This window comes from Sander vitreus, chromosome 8, assembly GCF_031162955.1.
Source record: "Sander vitreus isolate 19-12246 chromosome 8, sanVit1, whole genome shotgun sequence".
Taxonomy (NCBI): domain Eukaryota; kingdom Metazoa; phylum Chordata; class Actinopteri; order Perciformes; family Percidae; genus Sander; species Sander vitreus.
This window is the reverse complement of record NC_135862.1, coordinates 12,737,376-12,760,797: the sequence shown is the minus strand read 5'-3', so window position 1 is coordinate 12,760,797 and position 23,422 is coordinate 12,737,376. Positions and strand designations below refer to the sequence as shown.

Here is a 23,422-nt window from a genome sequence, read left to right as displayed (position 1 = left end):
TACCTTAGGTTGTCTGATAATAATGGAGGGTCTGGGTATTTGAGGATATTTCAGCTCCAGCTCAGGACTAAACTCCACCTCCAGCTCATCATCCTCTGAGCTCTGGGAGAGGCTACGGCAGGCCGGGGGTGACTCAAGGCATGGGTCGTCATCTGTGTCCTGCAGGTGGCAGATAGAGTTTGAGTTGGTTCCATTTACTTTTATGGTTCTGGTGGAGTGGTTAGAGATACAGCTGACAGTCCTCTGAGGCTGTTTGTGCTGCTGCTCCTGTGGGCTGCATGGTAGGGCTTCTGGTTGGGATATAACCGGGTCTGCTGCCGGATGTCCATGGTTATTTGTGCTTTGCCTGTAATTATTTTGCTCCTGAGAAGGTGCTGGATCAGTGTTAACATCAGATGAATTATCAAAACAGTGGCCCAGAGAGGAACAAGGTAGTCCGTGCATGCTGGCGGATTCAGAAATGACCAAAACAGAGAGTAAAATAAACCCTAATTGCACTGGTGGATCTGGGGTTTTTCAGTGTGTGGAGCAACATTAGTAGCATTTTGTACATCAGCAAACACTTGAGCAGAGTATGAACAATAACCAGTAAGGAATATACATAATTTCCTTTAAGTGTTAAGAAGGCAAATGCACTATATAACAACGTGCCAACCATTTCCACACTTTTGAAGTAACGAATGAAATAAAAACATCTCTTTATCCAGGGAAGACATTCAGTTTGATCCATGCCAACAAATATCCTCAAAAGCTGTCCTCCATTTCAGCATGTCTTGGTGTGTCATAGCAGCATTAGCTGTCCACTTAACCACCAGCAGCAGCAGCAGCAGCAGCAGCTGTATCAATGGATCATCAGTTTATCCCAGACTTAACCTTAAAAGTCCAGTCTGTGTCGGCCATCTCACGGTCAGTAGGGCAATCTGTCAGCACATCATTCTCTCTTTCTCTCACAGAAAATAGATTCCTAGCCAGGTTTCTTCAACCACTCTTTACAAGCGAGGGTCACTCTTTCTTCAGCCATTCGTAGTCCCTTATCTGCCTCTCTACAACCTTTGTCTGTGTGAGTGTGAGAGTCTCAGGGTTTTCTGTGTGTGTGTGTGTGTGTGTGTGTGTGTGTGTGTGTGTGTGTGTGTGTGAGTTGCAGTGTGTCAGTGCTGGGTGTCTCATTACTTGACCAGGTAGTCCCTGGTCTATTGTGAGCAGGGGTGCTGCCACAGGGGCTCTTGTTACCATCTGATTCAGGGTCAGTTACTAATACACTTGCTCTAAACTTCCCTACAATTAATTAATGAACCCATCTGATCACAGAGCAGTGGCCTAGAGTGTAAAGGTTTTTGGAGTATTACAGATGGTTGAATATGAGAGTTCAGGTTACAGGCAAACACGTAAGCGATAGGCCTCAGATGAGAAAGAGAAAGGAGGGAAGAGAGGGAGAGAGAGAGATCTTCAGACAGAATGTGTGAGACAGGAAAAACCCAGCTGCCCTTGGGTAAAGGCTACTCAAAAATTCATATAATCACATAAAGCAGACTTGCATCAATAGTTTATCCAGCCTGGTGTACTGGTGAATATGTATTTTTTATAAACAACATCAAGCGTAGAGTTATGACAAAAATGCAGAGCATCTTATTGGCCATTGGGTTTCAGATTGTTTCCCAGGATTTGGACTTGTTATTTAATACAGCAGACACTGTTTAAATGTATGTTTGAAATCCTATATACCGATAAAATGCAACAGTGCAACATTCTATGTGGTAGCAGGTGGGTTATGGAAAAACACTAAGCTCCATTGCAAACACCCAATCCAGCATCTCAGCTTCATCAGGGGTTAAATAGCCTGCCATTAAACTCGCCCAGGATGGCCAATATATAGTGCAACAGTATGTCTTGGCCATAAAGTATATGGGGGAGCAACACTTGTGAACACTCCGCATTTCAAAATAAAAGGGTTGAATTTATACTTCCAGAAAAATCAAATACCACATTCAACTGTGTTTAAAGATGAATTACAGGTGTACCTTTGGTCCAACTGATTCATTGGGTGGCAAGTTCAAATGAATAGGCTACAGTTTGGTCATAGTGCAGAGATGACTGAGATTTAAGAAATATACTATTGGTGCCCAGAAATAGTAGGAGTAGGAGTAAATACTATAAACTGTTGATTGATTAATTGCCACAGTATTGTTTTTTTAATATATTGCCCACTTTAATCTATATTGCTCTTCTGTTTTACAATGGAAATGTGACCCTCTTGCTCACAAGACATCTTCTCCTAAGCAGTGGTCAGTTCCTGAAGGTTGGGAAGATTGTGGTACACTCTGATAGCAGCAAGACTCAGTCTTGTAGTTGTAGATGTGACTGACTAATATTAATAAAACATTTACACTTGCATTTATTTATTTAAGAGTAGACATTGCTTAGGTAGTAGACCTCAATCGTAATATCTGTCTTCTAAAATGTATTTCAATAAGCCCTCATATAAATATATTCAGTTTGTTTCCCTCTCTTTCTCATTATAAAAAACCTATATCTGTTATGAACACACAGAGTCTCTCCAACATACTCTCTTCTTAAGGCAGCTCCGTGTTGTGAGTGTAACACACCCTGACAAATTGAACCTGTGTGTGATCCTGAAACATGCATGAGCTCTTTTGTGAGGGGATATAGTTGCAAGAGTTGCAGAGTATTTAATAAAAAGCATGTGATAACTGTGTGTATTGCTATGGAAGATATATATTGTCTGCAACATGTTAATTCTGATAGAATAGGCTACTTAAAGGTGCAGTAGGTAAGACTTATAAAAATAACTTTCTGTCATATTTGCTGACACTGACCCTATGTTCCAGTAGAACTACATGAAGCAGGTAATTAACACACACCCATTCATTCTCTCGTGTGGGGGGAGGGGCTTAGGAGAACGTTTTGGGCTTTAGCAGAAAGGGGGGAGGGACTGAGAAGTTGTCTTTGGCCAAGTCCTGAATCTTCGCAATCCTACCTACAGAACCTTTAAAGCTAACTTATAGTATGAGGGTAGAATGTGGTTAAAAGAGAAAGCTGGATAATATTTTACTTATATGACAGCAGCAAAAAAAAAAGAATGACGGAGCAGCTACGGGTCATATTATTGCGTAACTGTGGCTCTTAAAGACAGTAACACATTGAATTCAGTCGGATTCCCTCTAAGAAGTAGAACAATGGTGCCCAACCATCATTACACTACTAAAGAACCACCATTGCACTACATTAATAAATAGGGTGTTAGATGTTGAAATACATCTTTTGGAAATTGATAACTATCATAAAGAGGAATTCTGTCATAAACAGGAATTCCTGAATATACATGCATATTGTATATTCACTTTTGCTCAATGTAAACAATAAATTGGTGCAGCAAGCTTGATTGAAATGATTGCAAGGGTGTCTTGAGAGGGCCTTATATTCTGAAGGTTCACAGTTGAACACTATTTTACAATAATTACATGTCTTGCTTCGCCTTGTTCCCTCTACCTCTGTATGGTGAATTACGCCTCATCAGCACAGCTGTTACTGTGTTCATTTTAACCAACCATTCACACCCTACCGAGAGGCATAAAACTAGCCTCTCTGAAGCTACAGTTTGCCTTTTTGCCACAGCACAGGTCCTGCACTTTGCAGCTGAGTAAACTCTGCTCCACAAGCCTTACCGCCATAGTTGCAAATGAGCCATTTATGTGTGTGAAAATCATTCCATTTAGGCACGAAAATACAAACTGAATGTTCTCATTACAGGCTGATAAGTAGGCTGTCACGCAGCAGCCTACAGTATGTGATCCATCTTTTTAGCAGTAATGTTGTAGCAGAGCTCTGCTTCCCTCTGGCGGTCAGTGATATGGACTACAATGGTTGGGATTTGAGAACAATAGCCTACAGTGCATCCAACCGAAGCTGTTTTCAAGACAAAGATGAATAAAAAATGCAACTTGGTGCTTTGAAAATAGTATTCTCACAGCGACATTAGCCTAAACAACTACGCAACAATGACCTAGAGGCTGTTAACTTGCCTTTAGGGCTTACTTTTATAATATTTCACGTAAGCTAAATATAGCTTACAAATTATATCGCGTCTGTTTGTTTTGATTTGTTAAAGCGTCAAGATAACAAAATATATTTTTTCCTGAGCGACGTCATAGTAGCGTCAGAGGCGGTGGTTAAGGGCACACCATGGATGTATTAAGAGAACGGGGCACACACGCAAAGCAGCGTAAAGTCAGCCAGACAAATACCAGACGTATTACATTTTCATCTTCAAAATAAAGTGACAAAATAGTTCCTAAACATTGGAGGCAATGAACACTGATGTAGACTACATACAAACTAAATTCTATCACAATTATTGGGGGAAAAACAGGCATGGATAAATAAACTGGTGACAAATCTGTCCCTCACACATGCGTCACGACTTTTACTTTGAAAACATTAACCGGAAGCACTCTTTTATTCTGCCCAGTGTGATTGTGATGATGAGGCCACCCTGCTGGAGCGCACAGTCTGAGGATAATCGCAGGTGGTAAGGGTTACAATCTGCCGACAAGAGGCGACAGAAGCGGGTGTCGATCAGAACCAGAAATATTTCTGGCTCAGGTTTAAGATACAATTATCCATCCTGGATCGAGGTTGTTGTTTTTTCTCCCCCTTGATGCTCTACAATGCGGTCCTCGGCTTGGTTCGTGACCAATTGCGCTCTCATCCTCTGCACGCTCCGGTTGATTGACGGGGCCAACGGACTGCGACTGTGTAGCGAGGTGAGAGATGCCATATTCGATCGATAAGGCTTCATCATGTTGCAATGCTTCCGTTTTTATTGTTTATTGAGCTCACTACAGGGAATGGCAATAAGAAAAACGCGCAGCTATGGCTGCACATGCTGACAGCGAGTTGGTAATCCAGATATCAAATAGCCTACGACTAAAAATTGATGACACGTTTCCGGGCCGATTATGGTATGATGTTTAAAATTAATTCCCTCATCATCTGTTGCAGCAGGTTAGTAGACAAAATGCACATTGCTGTCTTTGTAAAGAGAACAAGTTTGAACAACATGGGGGAGCACGAATCTCTGATGGGGTCTGGTGTATGTTGAACTTCAGCACTCAGTGCTGTTCAGGCTGTTATCAGTTTCCTGCATGGACTGGCCTTTCCTTCCCCTCTGGTCTGGCTCAGCTCAACACCTCCTCAGTCCAGGCTGGCAGCTCAGTCACACAGCAGACAGTCCTAAGATAGAGGAGCAACATTCCTTTGAGTTATTGGCTCAATCTCTCTTTTCACACTGGCCGAGAGATTACTGCAGCTCTCCAGTGAAGTGCTATATGGTGCAAAATTTTCTGGGATGACAATGTATGCCATCAGAGCTGATATCTTGTTTTAAATCTCGAAGTGCATTCAGGAGTGTAGACTCTCATGATGAAACATGGATTGATAGAAGTATTGAAAGTCTGCCATATCAGTGATTGACCATAGCTCTTTGTAGGAGTCCCAAGAGATAATGAGTGCAACATAGTTCAGAATACGATCCTATTCTCAGTACATTTCTCATGTCTCAAATCACTGCAGCTGTGATGTTAAAACATTGACTTTGGGCGACAATTATGCTCGATTCTGCTTTTTTTTTTTAACTTATCGTCAGTATGACTGAGCTCTATCTCCAGACACCAGTGGAAATCATTCCTCTCACACCAACAGCCTGTGTGTCAAAATCTGGTTTTGCTCAAGGAGCAACATTATGTAAACTGTCAGAAATTAGGCCACCCTCCTCTGTAAATGGAAAGATGGAGAAAAGCTCTGTGGAGGCGAGAACATCAAGCTAATGTTGTTCACTCTAGACCACAAATTATAACTATAATGTGTGATTATCAAATGTCTTAAGTGTTCATGAAGCTGAAAATGTGAAAAGCTGCTGGTAAAACACCGCCGCCTGCTGCCATCCCCCCTATTCCCATCGCCGTGGAGATGGTATGTTGTGTATCTAGGGCAGAAGAGTGGTTGTGGCTTGAGAGATAACACAGCGTAACAAGCAGTCATGTTTTGTGAGGCCCAAGCAGCTGGATACTGAAGTTAATTTCAGTGCTGGTTGCTAATAGAGTAGCACCAGCCATTTAGTCTGCTCTGATGTATTGTCACCCAGAATGAGATGAGTCAGGGCTCTGATGTGGGTGGAGGCCTCTTGTGGTGTGATGTTTACTGACCTGCCTCTGACCTACATTTGCTCATAGTTTGGGTCCAAGACTGTCGTGGCGACTGATTTCTTATGCAGATGTTTTGTGTGTGTGTGTAATTGGCAGACGGACTACTACTATGAGTACACAGAGTGTGACAGCACAGGATCTCGGTGGAGAGTGGCAATCCCACAGAGCCCCGGGGCCTGCACTAGACTACCAGAGCCAGTACGTGGCACAGAGTGCAGTAAGTATATTTGTGGTGTGTGTGTGTGTGTGTGTGTGTGTGTGTGTTGATGTGGGTATCTCACCTTCTTATCAGTAGCCTGGAAACAACCACAACCTGGCTGACCGAGTTTGGATGTCCTCCAACCAAACACAGAGCAAAACCACAGGCCAATACTCTGAGAAAAACGCTGTCACATAATTGCTTTTTGGTCAATCATTAATGGGTCATGTTGTTGCACACAATAATTGTATGTGTCTAATATGAGATGCAGTAACTGGTGACAGATGTTGGTGTTCCTCAAACATCTGTCACTATTAGGAAATCTGTCCAAACAGTAAGTTTGCAGAGTTGGTGCTTTTGAATGGACACAGTTATTCACAGGCAAATGTAAGTAATTCTTATAGTATTTGTCAATGCTAATGTTTTGCCATGAAAACAGGTCTGCTAAGTAATGGGTTAAATCTACGTGTAAGATCTTGAAAGATCACTCACAGAATAGGGTGCATGTTAATGGTCAGCTAGTGCTAACATGGATATTTGAATGTATAAACTGCATAAAATGGAAACTATTCACATGATGATAATGGATCAGGAAGGTGAAATGGCTCGTAGAGGTAACTCTCTTAACACCTTTTGTTATATTGACATTTTTCTGTTTTCTTCTTCCTGTTCAAACTCGTACATATTTCACTAGAAGAACACCAGCCACTTGTTTCCTCATAATAATTGGACACACTATCTGGCATAGGTTATGAGGGTGCTATCCATTGCACCATAATGCACTGCAGTTGATAAAGTTAACTGTCACCTATTAATTATGTCACCATGGAAATGCATGCAAACTATCCTTAAATCAAATCACACCTACAAGCATTTCCTGCTGCACACATTGACACGCAGCACTTACCCTCACAGCGTGCTACACAGATAGCCTAACGACACACCTTTTGCATTGGTTGCTTTGAAGCATAAAAAGGCATCACAATGAATGACATTTGACCAACTCAGGTATGATGAAAAGCTGGCGCTGTTAAAACAGTCAAACAATTGGAAAACACAGAAGACGTTATGGCTCCGTGGGGGGAAAAAAAAAAGACCTGAAACAGGATGCAAGGATTAAGTTCCCTCATCACAGGGGCTACATTTTACTGAATGTGGCAGTGATTTGCATGACTATTTCTCTGTCACCTTAGTCTGTGTGTGTTCTATAATAGGTGTATGATTTTTGCAGCAGAATGCAAAGACGGTTAAGAAATTACTTATTCAGTGTGATATTCTTCTTCTTTCCACCCCTCTGTACCTTGTTTCTCTGTGTCCTCTAGCCTTCTCATGCAAGGCTGGGGAGTTCCTTGAGATGTCGGCTCAGGAGTGTACCCAGTGTGCAGCAGGAAGCTACTCCCTCGGCAGTGGCATCCGCTTCGACCAATGGGATTCCATGCCTACTGGATTCAGTAGCCTGGCAACCTCACTGGAAAACAGTCCCCACAGAGATGACAGGCCCACCTGCAACAGGTGTGTGAGTAGACCGCAAGAAAAACAGAAATTCAGATTTGAAGTGTATAATTAATTTGTGATATTCTTCCTTGTAGTTCTTCCTGGGTGCCTCAAGGAAGCTATCTTGAGTCCAACAGGGATGAATGCACAGTCTCTCTCATTTATGCTGTTCATCTGAAGAAAAAGGGCTCTGTCAGCTTTGAGTACCAGTATCCAGACAACAATCTGCTGTTTGAGTTCTTTGTAAGTTTTAAACATTCATTAGATTATATCTTTTTCCTTCTTGTTTGTCTGTTTATCTATCTATCTATCTATCTATCTATATATCTATCTATCTGTTTAAGTGGATGCTGTTTGTTTGTACATACATAGTGTGTTTGTGTGTTCACTGCCAGTGAAATGTTTTTGGACACCCTGTAGAGTACTTCTGTATTTCTTTTGTTAAATCTCAAGCAATTTACTCGTCATAAATGCCCTAAAAATGTAATGGCCACAATGCTAATGTTAATGGAAAAAAAATGCTAGATCTAATAACAAATTGCCCCAGAAATTTGTCATTCTAATTAGATGCATGAATCAGACAGCATACTATACTAGACCTAAATCGTAGTTGAGAATCTGTTAATAGACCTTTTTCATGGCAGGCATACTGACGCGTCATAGCAGGAAAAGCAATAACACTATTATTGGCTGCATTCATTGGCTGTACTGGTTCCAGGGCCCTGGTATTGTGCATGCTGGCTCACTGACATGGCTTACAGATTGGGGCACCTAAATAGAACAGAGCCATAATTAATGTTATTAGTTGCACCTGTGCTTTTGTTTGCTATGGCAAGTTAAATGAGGAGTCTCGTAATCCGTGCTTTATTGAAGGCAGGTGTGCTGAAAAGATTTAAGATTTGAAGTTAATCAAATTTTGGTGATCTGTAAACAGGACATTTTTAGATTTTTTTTAATTATTTTTTACATTATAAAAGACAGATGTTTTATTGTTTAAAAGAGTTGCCCTCACAAAAAGACATTTATGTCCCGAGACAAAAAGTCACGTCAATATTTTGTATTGTGCATCAGTGTATATAATGTGTATATTGTAGTTATAAAACACTACCATGAAATAGGTGAGAGTTTCAGCTGATGGACACGGATGATTTGTGTGTGTTTAGATCCAGAATGACCAATGTCAGGAGATGGATCAGTCTGCTGATACAAAGTGGCTCAAGCTCACCAATAATGGTGAATGGGCAACCCATACGGTAAGTGTTGCATGCCGTAAAATAAACAATAGCCACGGAGGACACATCTTTGGCAGGTGGCCTGGGTCTCACAAAATAAATGTGTTGAACTCAGGCAGAGCAGAAAGAAATGGGTGGATACAAGTAGGAAGTAGTAGCCTGTTAGTACACAGTAAAGTGTGATTTATGGTCCCGCGGAGGCTCCACGCAGAGCTTTCGCCGTTGCCTACTTAAGTGGCCTGAAGTTTATACTTGTGCGTCGGTCTCCTTAAGAGAATGTGTGTGTGTGTGTGGGGGGGGGGTGGTAGAGCGAGTGAGAGAGTGACGGCGATTAGCTTCGGAGCGAGTAGCGACTCTAGAGTCATAGTGAGAGAAACAAAGTGTCTCCCCTGTGCTTTCTGACCACGGTTGGAAATCTGTAGCAGGAAAAGTTAACCCTCTCCTTGATTTCATGTTGTTTATGGAGAAGGAGAACCAGGAAATGAGCAGGGGGGGAATCATAGACTGTGTATATATAATGGACCAACAGATCCCATTGCTCTGGACGGAGACCAGTGAAGGCCATTAGAAGCACTTTTCCGGTGAGCGCCGCGCGTTACTGTGCAGCCTCCAACTGAGAGAGACGACGTAAATGTGACGTGAGCAACCTGTCTGAAAGTTGTAAGTCTTCTGGTAGCTGTGCCAAGAGAAATCTCAATCATTCCGAATATTGCAGAGATGGAGAGCGTAGGTATATGTAAGGAGATAACATGGCTAATTATTGCTAACTAAAATGCTAGTTAACATTAGTAATTAAACTTAAACAGCTAATGTAAGTTGAAACTGCCTGCGAGCTTCTCCTGTACTATACGGTAATTCCTCTACTATGCGACAGTAAATCCCGTGGTTATGACACAATCATTAGCCTATTTTTACAAAAACGTCTGCTATGGAGCCATAACGTGAGGTACAATGTAATGGAGCCTTTTATACATTGTCGTGTTTCTTTAGAAATAAACAATGGACAAATAAAGTCTTTAAACGCTTCCGATGTAAAGTTATTCGCTGTCAAAGTGACGTCAAAATGAATTGCAGTCAATGGGATGCTAACCGGGGGGGGGGGAGGTGAGTGCTTGTTGGCATCAAAATGGCGCCATAGAAGGTACACCTTGTGAGGAGAAGCTTACCCCCTTGGGGGAAATGCAACACTACCAAGACACAGCTGAGCGACCTGCGTCACTGCAACGTTTAATGAATAGTTACATTATTCGAGAGGTGCACGTCAGGCTACGCCGTATGGTCCGGGTTACCACGTATCTACGTACGTAGCCACGGCATAGACTTAAACTTACAATATGTAACTTTCTCCCGCTAGGGGTCTCTCAACCAAAACAATGGATTGTAAACACAGATGTTTGATGACGTAGAGAAGTTGCGTGGAATTATGGGAGTTTTTATTGCTAAACGCTGATTGTTGATTAGAATGCATCTATTCACGGACGTGTTAACCCATTCAAGTTTATTCACGTTACGTTTAGTAAAGTTTATTCATATCATGCTAATAAAATGGCTTTCCCCAACATAATTACGTTTTTCTTGATTCAATCTGAATTGGTAGCTGGCTGACCAGTTAGCTAGTGAGCCGGCAAGCTAACATTAGCGGCTAAAGTTTGCAGGTTTTACCACACTATCACAGTCTATTTCACATGCCAATGTCACCTTTTGGATTTTACCGGGCGGACGGGGTTTGTTGTAACCCTAGCTAGCTACTCAACGACTGAAAGACAGGTGTGGGTGGGGATTGCAGGGGGCTTCTCCGCGGTGGCGATGATGTTCGAATGCTGTTGTTAGCAGCAGCAGAACATCTCCCAGCTGCCCGATCTCCCCCTTCACTTTTCTGTAATCTCAACTATTCGTTTTGGTGCTTAACACACCTGTTGTCGGGTTAATTTAGCTAGCTAACTGTAAAGACAGCTAAACGTGAAGGGGGGAGAAATTCGGCAGGGAGGAGATATTCGGTACAACATCGGCATCGGCCATCCATAATGTTAGCTAGCTAGCTAGCTAGCTAACATTATGGATGGCCGATGTTGTGACTAGGATGCCTGCGTCTGCTATTCTGTTTCCCGACGCTTCATTAAACTGCCGTTAGCGCCGTTGGCACCGGCTGATGCAGAGCGGAGTGTGCTAGCTGGCAAAATTAGCATTAGATTAATCGTATACAGCTAACGTTACTAGTGAACTTATTTGTGGGTTAGCGCAGTGCTGCTTTTATCCATGGTCAAAACAATCATACTACTAATAACCTTATGAGTGTGATGAACGATGTTGTAACCCTATGATGTTATCCACCAAGCATTAGCTAGCATTAATGTTAGCTACTTGTCAACCAGCACATACATTGTAGTAACATTAAGCTGGATTAATATTGATATGTATCAATAAATAAGGTTTCTGCTGTATTACTGTGTTGCAAAGTGGCATGTTATTAATCACAAAATGATGCATTTTGGCAGAAAAAGCAGTGTTACCAGTATTTTTTTTTTTTTTTATGTGACATTGTATGATTTACAATTACTCTCGAACGTATCATCTGGGTGCCCATGTTTTGACGGAAGTTACGAGTAACTACATGGTGAAAGGTTATGACGCTACTGACGGGCGACTAGCTAAATGAAATGTGACGTGTCTGAAAATAAAATAACAGATTTCTCTGGGTTTGCCATTTGATGGAAACATTTGGGATAGTGTAACTACACAACTCAAAAAAATATATAACATAGGTATGGTCGTTTTTAGACATTTTAATGCAGAAAAGTTACATATGTATCTTTAACGCAGAAGCATAAATCATGCTTAAGAGGCTGGCATCACTTATTGTTGTCACACTGAAATTAGTATGTACATAATTCAGTTGTTGCACTGTAGGTAGAACAATTAGTTGTAATGTGGGATCAATATGTGGATCTTCTTAAAATAGCATATTAATAGTATTTTTTTCTTTAGCTTATAGGTAGCTATAGGTAGCATGTGTTATGGCAGCATAGTTTTGTGTCAGTTTAATTGACATGCTGTATACACCAATCCAATTACAGTGTTTTCTGTTGAAGTTTGAAGCCTTTTTTTCTCCTCTACTGCTTGAAATCATGTGTATTCTAGGTGAACCTGAAATCTGGCACCAACATCCTGTACTGGAGGACACGTGGGGTCCTGATGGGTAGCAAAGGGTTGAAGCCTGTTTTGCTGAAAAATCTTCAAATAGAAGGTCGGAAACACATTTTAATCTCTTTTCCCAAACTTCTCGCTGTAATCAATGTCAAATCAATCAATAATTCAGTTTTTATTTTGCTTTTCATTCTCTATCTGTCATTTCCTTCTACCAGGAGTCGCCTACACATCAGAGTGTTTCCCGTGTAAGCCAGGGACGTTCAGCCGAGTCCCAGGCTCCACCAAATGTGAACCCTGTCTTCGGGACACCTACGCTGGCCACGGTGCCAGCTCCTGCACCCCCTGTAACACTACAACTCAGTATGCAGGTAGGAACACACTCTAACACACAGAAAAAAAGATGTGCACATGTTGAATTTTTGGAACAACACAATGAAACTGCAGTGCAGTGTTCAGTGTAGCCTAACTGTTATCAGTGCTGCTCGCAGAGGCACATAACACACAGCCAAAGGATAGAAAGGGCGCTCATCCTATTTTCACCCACATTAGTCCAACTTCAAAAGAAGAAACACGCTTGTTAGTTCAGTGCGGAGGGCTTGTGTGATCGCAAGGGAGTAGCCGATTTTGGCAAATGATGTAGCGAGTATACTCTTGTATTTTTCATAAAGCTCCTATAATACTTGCATTTTATACATTTTGTTTTCTAATATGCTGCTTCTGAGGATAAAAGCAATATGCTCCCTAATCTAGGGAGCATATTGCTTTTTTCTCAACAGGGATTACAATACTCATTCCTCATGTAAGGCAGTCACTGTACTAGACCTTGTTATTCCAAATAGTTCATAAATTATGATAACAGAAATCTGAATTACCTGACAGTTTTTGTACTTTTGTGATATTGTAACGTGGTCTAACGAAATGAAAGTCTAATGAAAGACTGCTTTCCCCCCCTCCTATCATTTGCTTTGATATCAAGTCTATATCTTGTATATATCTTCCCATTGGCATGTTAAAATTCATATCATATGATGCTGTTAATGCAAGAGTATTTTACACATTTACACACATTACATAATTTAGTATACCTCTTTTTGCATATTGCCAAAGCGCTCTTCTTTAAGAGCACATTATTCTTTCTATTCTTTTATTAACTGCATTTATTTATTTAATGAGTAAAGCAGATAGCAAAATATGTGATGTATTTTGATGTACTCATTAAAGTGCTACAGTATTTGTGGGGTTCTGTGTAAAAAATATAGTCTGCAGTTGCGTTTTTAAATGATTGATGACATATTTTCTTTTGCTAATGTAGTTTTATTTTTGCCTTATCACCAATTTTCCAAGCCCAGGGATCCGCTATGTGTAAGGACAGACCTCCATGTTCCAGGAAGGACTATTTCCAGATCCACACAAAATGTGACTCCGAAGGCAAGGTGAGAGAAATGAGGCCACCGCTAGATTAAATACTCAGAGAAGTCCCATTCTGTGATCATAGTTTCTGTTCTAGTCCATCACCCTCCATCTCTGTGTAATTTCAGACGCAGGTCATATATAAGTGGATTGAACCTAAAATCTGTCTGGAGGGTGTGACTGGAGCTGAGTCATTGCCTCCAAGTGGAGAAAGGGAGCCCTGCCCCCCCTGTAACCCCGGTTTCTATAACAATGACACGGCCACCTGCTCCCCATGCCCACCTGGGACCTATTCTGATGGGATGAAACGTATTGACAACTCTGTTGATATATATTTTATTCCTCCCTGTTATTTTCCTTCAGTTACTTTTGTTTTTCCTAATTGTATTTGTCTTTATGTTCATCCCACAGCTTGTACGCGGTGCCCAGCAGGCACTGAGCCCTCCTTGGGTTATGAGTTTAAATGGTGGAATATTCTTCCTCCAAACATGAAGACCAGTTGTTTCAATGTGGGCAACAACAAATGTGACAATATGAATGGTGGGTATTTCTGGCAACATACGTCTAGTAGTGCTCTCTCTCTTTATCTTGGCCTTTCTCTCCCTGTATGCCTCTCTTAAAGGAACATGTCACCATTATTGATATACAGTATGCTTACACGCTTTGTTGCAAAAACGTAAGTGTTGAAGATTGATAAAACTCTCATGTCTGTATGGTAAATATGACGCTAAAGCTAAGAGATGGTTAGCTTAGCTTAGCTTAGTTTAGCACAACACAACATCTGTAAATAAAAGGAAAAGGTGACCCTGGCTCTGTCCAAAGGTAACAAAATCCACCTATCAGCACCTGTGAAGCTCACTGATTATGTATTGGAGTATTTCTTTGCAGGGAGTTAATAACTTTTTGGAGTTTCTGCTGGTTGCCTGGCAACCACACAGTGACAACAACACTCCAGGAGGTTAATCCCCAAGAAATAGTCTGTCACATAGCCCCCTGTAAAACTACAACAAGTTGGTTTTACACTTGTAGCTGTTTCCAGTCTTTGGCTGCTGGCTTTAGCTTTGTTTTTACCATACACTATATATATATATATATATATATATATATATATATATATATATATATATATATATATATATATCTATATATATATATCTTTAAATAGTTGAGTAATGTGATTTGTTTTATACTTTAGGCTGGGAGGTGGCAGGTGATCATATCCAGAGTGGAGCAGGGAGCTCAGATAATGATTACCTCATCCTCAACATCCATATTCCTGGCTTCAAGTTAGTACTAGCTAGTTATGTTTTTCAGTATCTCTCACTCTCGTCACTCAGCCGTTTGTTTCTTTTTGTTGTCACAAATTCCAGCCTTCTCTGTTTGAATCTGCCACCAGGCTCCCTACGTCCATGTCGAGCCATTCTGCGACGGAGTTTGGTCGCATTACATTTGAGTTTGAAACTGTGTGTGTAGCTGACTGTGAGCTCTACTTCATGATGGTGAGAATAGCTCCTGACAAATGTTTGCTTATATATATATATATATATATATATATATTGTTATCTAGGTGATGTGAATGAAGTGAACATGTTGTTTTTTTTTTGTTTTTTTTTCAGGATGTAAACAGGAAGAGTACTACGGTGGTGGAATCATGGGAGAAAACGAAAACAAGACAGACCTACACACATGTTATGACAAAGAATGCCTCGGTTTCCTACACATGGGCTTTCCAGAGGACTAACCAACCTTCAGATGTAAGTATTAGCTGCCCAGTTTCATTTATATTCACATTAGGGCTGGCAATAAGTAACTATCTTTATTATTGTTTTGTGGCATTTTTTGGTATTCTCAGTTTTCTTGTTTTTTTAAGAGCTCTATAAATCAATTATTCAATAATGTCCCCCCTGAAATGATTTCTTAACCCTTGTATGGTGTTCATATTTTTGTTACACAGCCAATGTTCCTGGGTCTGGTGGACCCACCACATTATTAGGCTTTTAAATCAATACAGCCATGACAATTTATGTAAAAATACCTAACTGATGTTTACTTTAGCTCAATTACCAATGATATATACATCATTTATGGTTCATATTTGCCATTTATCCCTATGAGATCACATTTATGAGCATATGATCATTTTCGTTTTTTGTGAGAAAACAAGGAAATTTAATTTATAAAAAACGGTAAAAAAAATATAAACAAGATTTTTGATCATTATTGGTTCTTATTTCTTAGAACTTAATCAAAACAGGTAAGAGTGCTTGAAATGTAACAATTTTTTTAACTTTGTGTGGGAATAGCAGGTGCATAGTTTCATAGCACCTACAATTAAATACACTCACCTCATATGTAATAGTTATGTGTAGGGGGTTGTACCGTGTGCAGTCATTGAAAATAAGTTATTTTTTATGTTCTTCACAGAAAATGAGCCAAGGCCAATGAGTTTGAGTTAGAAGAAATAATAAATAGCATAATCTTTCTTTTAGCAAACATTGAAAATGGGTCCTACAGACCCGAACACCATACAAGGGTTAAAGAAGATCACACAGCAAGTTCACATATATAATGGCTCAGTCGTGGAGGCCAGGCCACTGACCCAGGATTTGGCTTCTTGGTCCTTCAAAAAGTCAGGCAAACTGGCCTGCCGTCTGGTGGTTCAACCTTCATATTCATTGTCTTATGTCCAGAAACAAGAACACTTCCTGACAGTTTTTTTCAGAGCTTATTCAGCAAGTTCAAACAACTGCTGGGACAACCTTTAGTCTTGCAAATCCACTCCACACTTGGTACACCCAACACTCCCTTCTGTTTGGTATTAAAGATACTATCTGTCGTGGTGTTCGTGTTTAAACGAAACCACAAATCAAACAGACTATTTCATCACTGTGCTCACTTACTATAGGTGGAGCTTAAATCGTTAACTTGCCCTTTTAAAGTACCTGATTTGCAGGAATGTGGGCATTTCAAGTGAGGGCAAAACTACATCTTGTATAAAGGTTCAATACTGTGTGTTACGATCCACTCTTGTAGGGGTTGGTGTTGGAGTCCCTGGAAAAAGTTTTTTATTTTTTTGTATAAACCTCTTAAAGCTTTAGTGCGTAACTTTTTTATAATAATGGACGTCCAGTGAATTCAAGCCATTGCCAAATGAGTTGATAGAAAGCTAATTATGACTAACTCAAGTAAAGTTACAAAGCTAATTATGACTCATCAGCTCCACACAACTCTCTCTGTATTTCTCAGTATGGCTGTGTTTAGAAATGGTGTCGTCCGGGGACTTTTACGCGCAGAAACTCAAGTAAAGATAACTACCTATTCTGAAGAGTCCATCATGTTTTTTAATCCTCCGTGTCCTCCTTGGCTACGTAGCAACTTTGTGGAGGAGGGGTGGGGGTGAAGCGTGATCACGGAAGGCTTGTGTCATGTGGATGCACCGACAGAATTGTTGTCATTACTTAGAATTGCTCATGGGGGAGACAGAAACTACGCACTATAGCTTTATGGGGCGGTACTCGAAATACTGAAAAGAACAGCGGGCTGGGATTTCTTCCACACGGCTCTCACATACCGTTCCCAAATATGTGAAAATATAATGAGTTTTTTTTCACAGCCACATGCACTAACATGCACACGCGGCCAGACCGGCTATCAAACAAATAACAGAGAAACTCGGATTACAACAGAAGGAAGGAAGTGTGACTTCATTCTCTGCGCAGGACACCATTACTCAACTATATCTTTACATAGAAAATATTAGTTTGCTGCTATATTAAAGTTCTGAATATTGAGTACAGCACCTTTTTTAAACTCCATAGCACCTATTCGCAACATCAATCTGTACCTGTTTGTCTCTCTCAGGTACGCCGGTATGTCAACGACGTGGTGCGAATCTACTCCATCTCGGTGAGTAACGCTGTCGATGGGGTGTCCTCTGGGTGCCGGGCTTGTGCTCTCAGCACCCAACCCTCCAGCTCTGCGTGTGTGCCGTGCCCATCTGGACACTACATAGACACGCGCACCAGCCAGTGCACAGAGTGTCCGCCTAACACATACCTCGTCCCTCACGCCACGCCGGGCCCCGACGCCTGCAAACCCTGCGGACCGGCCAGCAAGTGCGACAAGGTTTGTTGGTGATGTGGAAAGAAATCCTATTCTGATCAGTTGTTTTTGTGAAACTTTTAATTATTTATGACATGCAACCATATCAATCAGGAGAGACTTTGTTGACAGGTGCAAATAAGTTTATTCCTCACATAATGCACAAGATTGAAATGTCTTTGGCGATTAGACTCCATCACTATGTAAATAATTGTATAAGGGGTAGAGAAGCCATGACTAGGCATATCCCCCCCCTCCCCTTGAAGAACTGGATGGATGTAGGGGAGCGGGGCTTCTCGGGGAGAACCCAGGTTGCTGTGAATGATGATGATGATGAGGAGGGTTGCTCGATTTGCCTGTAATGACAACTGACAGCAGCAGAGAGAAGAACAGATTTTTTTTTTTAAAAGCAGGGATGCAATGATGTGACTGGCTAATGGAATTCATGGCAAATTCTGATTGGTTTAACTGAAGAGTCAACACCCCGAATCAGCTGATCAGTTTAGAAAAGAGAGAGAGGAGAAAGCGGAAATTTCCACTGGATGCGTAACGGCTGCGGATCCGCTCCGGAACAGCGGCGGAGTCATTCGGTTTCCATTAAAGTCAATGTGTGTATTTCCACTGACTGCAGAACGGCTGCGTTCCGACTGCGTCCCAGCTCCGGCGGTCCGTAGCCCTCCGGAGCAGATAGGCAGAGCTTCTATTTTTGCCGGACGCCGGAGAGCTCCGCAGCAATTCAGCACATGGCAGATAGTGCGGGACAGGAAGTCGAGCACAGAAACAAAATAAAAATCCAGTTAATTTTCAAAATAAAATACACCGTGCTCACGGCGGATCATATTTCCCTGCACTACACCTTGAAAACACAGCACAGAGTTGTTTCCCCTCTACTCCTCTGGATGGAAACAAACTGTTGTTGGTTTTGTGGTTCTATTCTATGTGAATTCGCGAGATATTGTGGGTCCTCGTGACTACAGCTGTCAGTCATGGCCGCAGCCGTGCCGCAACAAATCCGGACCTGGTGGGTATTGACGGACGGCAGAGCACACAGCCGTTCCCGCCGCGGAGCCGGTCCGCAAATGTTCCACATCCAGTGGAAATTTGGAGTTAGACATCACAATAATTTACACTGAGCTTCATATACCTGTATTTTTTTTAAATTTTTTTACAGGACCACAGTTTTTGTTACAGTGACTGTCACTTCACCTACGCAGAGGGCAATGCCACTCTGACTTATGACTTCAGCCTCCTTGGGTCTGTAGGATCACTGATGAACGGTCCGAGCTTTACCTCCAAAGGAACAAAGTACTTCCACCACTTCAATATCAGCCTGTGTGGAGGAAAGGTGTGAAGAGATGAAAACACACACACATGCAGCAGAGAAAATACAATCAAAAGTGTGTGTGTACGAATGCAATGTCCTTGCTATTTGCTCTATTTTTTTTTTCTTCATTTAAGAGTCAGTTGGCGGAATGCACAGACAATGTAACAGACCTATCCATCACGGACTCCCAGAGAGAGAACGGCGAGGGAGCCAACGCTGTCAAGACCTTCATCTGTCAGTCAACAATAATCCCAGCTGCTGGACGAGGCTTCCACACAGCGCTCGCCTCGCAGTCCATTAACCTGGCTGACACATTACTTGGTTAGTGAGCATAAGATGCAGACAGTGGTGGTGCGGAGAGCCGCATTCGGTGGGTTTTATACTGCCGTCATTGCTTTTAAAGATACAAGTATAATGACAAGAAAAGGTTTGGTCTTTCAAAATCAAATTTATGTTCAGAGAGAAAACCAAAGACATTAATTGTACATACACCCATCAAATCAATCTTTCTCTGTATATTATTAACAGGAGTGACCGTAGAGAGTACACTTGATGGAGTAAGGGCGAGACCAGAGCTGTACCCACAGACCTCCAAGAAAGTCCCTGATGTCAACTTCTACTACAGGTACCTCTATTATTTCAGATATTTTCTTCTTGTCAAAAAATCGAGTACTCTAAAGTTCTGTCTTGGTTTCTGTTTTTTTTTTCCGTTGCTAAGGTCCTTGGAGGCGACCTCATCTTGTGAGTCAGGTCGGAGTGCAGTGGTGACACTTCGCTGTAACCCAGAGAAAAACACTAAAGGAGAGCTCTCAGTTCCCAGGTATTACATCTCTGTCCCTGCTTCTCCCATTCCCTGTCTAATATCCCATGTAACCCTTACCTGTGGTGTGGTGTGGTGTAGAAGTGACAGCTTGTTTTTGGCTATTACAGCCAGTGCCCTGCGGGAACATGCGACGGCTGCACCTTCCATTTCTTATGGGAGAGCTCAGGAGCTTGTCCTACATGCACAGAGAGAGACTACCATCAGATAGAGGGAGCCTGCAAGGGAGATCAGCAGGTGTGTGTGTGGACAGTTATTTCATGAGTACTGGGAAAAAGAATTTTAACACCCTTAAAGCTGAAAGTCTAACGAAAGACTTGAAAGTCTATTTCAAGTCTCCAAATACTTACAGATTGCACTGTGTGAGGGATATTTGTATAAACAATATTCAGTGTATGTTCTGGCTTATTAAATGTTATTAAATGCTATATGTGTGTATGTCCTTTCTCAGGACCTGCTGTATGTGTGGACTGAACCAAAGCTGTGCATAGGAGGTGTGAACTTACCTGAAAAGGAAACGTTGCCATGTGAGGGTATGGAGTTCTGGGTACGGCTCGGTGCAGGGCTGGGCGCTTTCACCGCAGTGCTGCTCGTCATCCTCATCTGCTATTTCTGGAAGAAGAGCAAAAGGTACAAATTGCGTTTCCCCCCCCCCTTCCTTCTTTCTTACCGGTCTTCTCCTTTGACTTCTCCTGTACTTCCTTCCTATATTCCTTCTTTACTTTATCCCTCCCCATCCTTTTACCTCTTTCCCTATACCCTCTCTTCCTTCTCTTTCTGACTCTTCCTTTTCACTTTTCTCCCTCCCTACTCCCCATCACTTTCCCTTTCTATCATCATGCCTACCTTACTAATTTCTTTTCATTTTTCTTTCTCGCTCCTTTCTTTTCCCACCAGCTTTCTTTCTTTCCTACTTTATCTCTGTTTCTCCTCCAAACTTCAGTTTGATCCCATCCCTCCTGCTTTTGTTTTTCTTGTCATATTACAGTTTTTGTTAACATGCATGAGGACAACATTATGTTTCTTTTCCTGCAGTATTGATTTTGCCACTTGTCTCTTTGCTAGGTTGGAGTACAAGTACTCCAGGTTGGTGATGTCTGCCAATAAGGAGTGTGAGATGCCAGGAGCTGACAGCTGTGCTGTGATGGAGGGAGAGAACGAGGGAGACATGGAGGATGAAATCGTGTACACAAAACCCTCTCTACTTGGCAAACTCAAAGCCATAGCATCCAAGGTGAGAGTCACAGCACCACTGTACTTTTACAGTAAGAAAGTCTCACTATGGTAAAAGTCTTTTTAAGCTATTGAAAAATTAATTTGTTTGATTTTTTATTTTTAGGGCAACGGAGAGCACTATGAACATGTGCAGCTAAACTCATCTCATTCGAAAGCGTTGGTATGGAGCTAGAGAGGTGGTAAAGTGAGGGGAGAGATCGCACCCTCAAGAGATTTTCCGCTGAATGACCCCTTTAACCAACCACCCCCTTTATGAGCTCTGGTACCTGGAATACCAACTGTGTGAACATACACACATACACACACACACACACACACACACACACACACACACACACACACACACACACACACACACACACACACACACACACACACACACACACACACACACACACTTCATGCACCTAGAGCCAGGTTCAGAGAAGTCACACGAACATGGTGGCCTTAAAGCTCGGTACGACAGAGCCGTCCAACTCAAAGCATAGTACTGTGAAGCAGGTGCGTGAGATAGACACTTCCTGGTAATATTCTGATTCAAACTGATGTCAGAAAGTCTGTTAGAAGAGCTCAGGGTAAGACAAGGACCTATTTGATTGATGTTCTGGTTTATATTAATTTCAGTCTGTGTAGTGTCAGTTTCTTTTGAGAGCCATGGTGTCATTTGCCATTAGGATCAGCATGGTGAGTGTGTGTTCATCTCCCATTGACGTTTACACAGACTGCTATATTGTGTCCATATAAAGCCTCTATCTTCTCATCTGTTTGTTCTTTTGCTTAGTTGAAATTGTTGTAATGAGGAGAAGCGTTCTGCTGACCAATTAAAAATGAAGATGTCATGTTATGCAGATGAGGTTGGGGTGTTGACTGTCTATGTATGTCAAATAAATTATGATGTATTTATGTATAAGTGGACCCAGTTTGATTATTAACCAATTCTTTTGAGAAATCCTCTAAAGGGCTTGGAGACAGATCTAAGTGACATTGTGGTTGAGAAATAGATTTCAGCTATTCAATTTAATTGCTGAATAATTTTGAATGTTAAAACCTGAGCTGAAAATTTGGGCTTTTGTTTGGAAGTAAAAGTCCAGTAATCAGTCCTGAAAATGTTAGCGAATAAATGCATTGTTGCCCCTTTTTTGGGCAACAATTGAGCTGTGAAGTCAAATAGCCAATATTGTACTGTATACTACATTTTATAATTAAATTGACAGTTTTTTCTTTCAAATAATTTCTCATAATTACAAGATTTGTAATTAAGTGTTCACTTACAGTGTTTCTCTAACATAAGCTCATCTTGACAACAATGAAAATTTTTAATGGAGTTCTCTGCAAAAAACCCCCCCCCCAAATCACAATGGTTTCTGATCCGCATAGCAAATAGACAAAATAAATGTTAAGCTGATTTATATTACAGGATTTTGAGCTCACAATTACCTGATGAAATGTCATATTCACAACTGTGGGAGTAATAGTATACGTTGGAGGTTTTTACTTCTCTTGTAGACATTCATCTATACAAATGTGTCTTGTGTGGTCCAGAATAATTCAATGCTTCAAAAGCCTCTGTCACTTTGCTTACTAAACCATTTTATCAAAGTACAGTGCTTTGGCCTGCCTTTATATAACAGCTGTGATATGTCGGTGGCCTAAAGTGAGCAAGCCCCTGATATATCCTACAAGCTGAGGGCACTGCAGTCTAATATTTCAACACGATGTATTACTTTCAAAATGATCATAACACAAGTCACACCACCAGTTCTGGCTCAGAATTGGATACTTTGTTTTAGGGTTTTCTTGTATTTCCAACTATATGACCTTTATGATAAAAGCATTCATGATGACCATCACTTTTTTGTTATGATTACATTGACTGAGCTACCCAATGTCATAGTTTGAGTAATTAATATACAGTAGGCGCATGTTATATCACTTTACACAGCTTAAGTGAAAAAGTGTAGCATGGGTTTTCACTGCGTGTTACATTTCTTGTCTAAACAGTAAAATGAGAAGAAAAAGTAATCTCATATCATATAAGTAATCATATATATTGTCTTGTTTTGGGATTTTTCTAATATTAAAACTATATATATTTAAATACAAAGTTTTTTATAAGAATATTTAAACCCCAGTGGGTCAAGACCTTATATTACAGCTCTTCACTGGCCTTCATTGGGCTCTCCTGTAGAGGGCAGTGGAAAACAGAGAAACACATTTTTTTAATAGTTCTTTGCTTCC

At 41.2% G+C, this 23,422-nt stretch overlaps 1 protein-coding gene across 1 annotated transcript; it reads left to right on the top strand.

The window, feature by feature from the left end:
* Nucleotides 1-4,499: 4,499 nt before the first annotated feature.
* Nucleotides 4,500-22,094, top strand: elapor2a (endosome-lysosome associated apoptosis and autophagy regulator family member 2a). Its single transcript, XM_078256853.1, has 22 exons — nt 4,500-4,781; nt 6,318-6,438; nt 7,743-7,932; nt 8,010-8,157; nt 9,078-9,167; nt 12,285-12,390; nt 12,509-12,661; nt 13,638-13,726; nt 13,832-14,012; nt 14,115-14,243; nt 14,899-14,989; nt 15,100-15,202; nt 15,320-15,457; nt 17,565-17,828; nt 18,976-19,149; nt 19,263-19,449; nt 19,657-19,753; nt 19,847-19,948; nt 20,059-20,185; nt 20,400-20,578; nt 21,014-21,182; nt 21,288-22,094. The coding sequence occupies exons 1-22, from the start codon at nt 4,686-4,688 to the stop codon at nt 21,354-21,356; spliced, it is 3,003 nt and encodes a 1,000-aa protein (XP_078112979.1). The 5' UTR covers nt 4,500-4,685; the 3' UTR covers nt 21,357-22,094.
* Nucleotides 22,095-23,422: the final 1,328 nt, after the last annotated feature.

Excerpts from the sequence above, each read along its gene's own strand:
- elapor2a (XM_078256853.1), top strand. The coding sequence starts at position 4,686 with ATGCGGTCCTCGGCTTGGTTCGTGACCAATTGCGCTCTCATCCTCTGC. Across the intron at positions 13,727-13,831 it reads AATGTGACTCCGAAGGCAAG|ACGCAGGTCATATATAAGTG; the intron begins GTGAGAGAAATG and ends GTGTAATTTCAG. Across the intron at positions 14,244-14,898 it reads CAAATGTGACAATATGAATG|GCTGGGAGGTGGCAGGTGAT; the intron begins GTGGGTATTTCT and ends TTTATACTTTAG.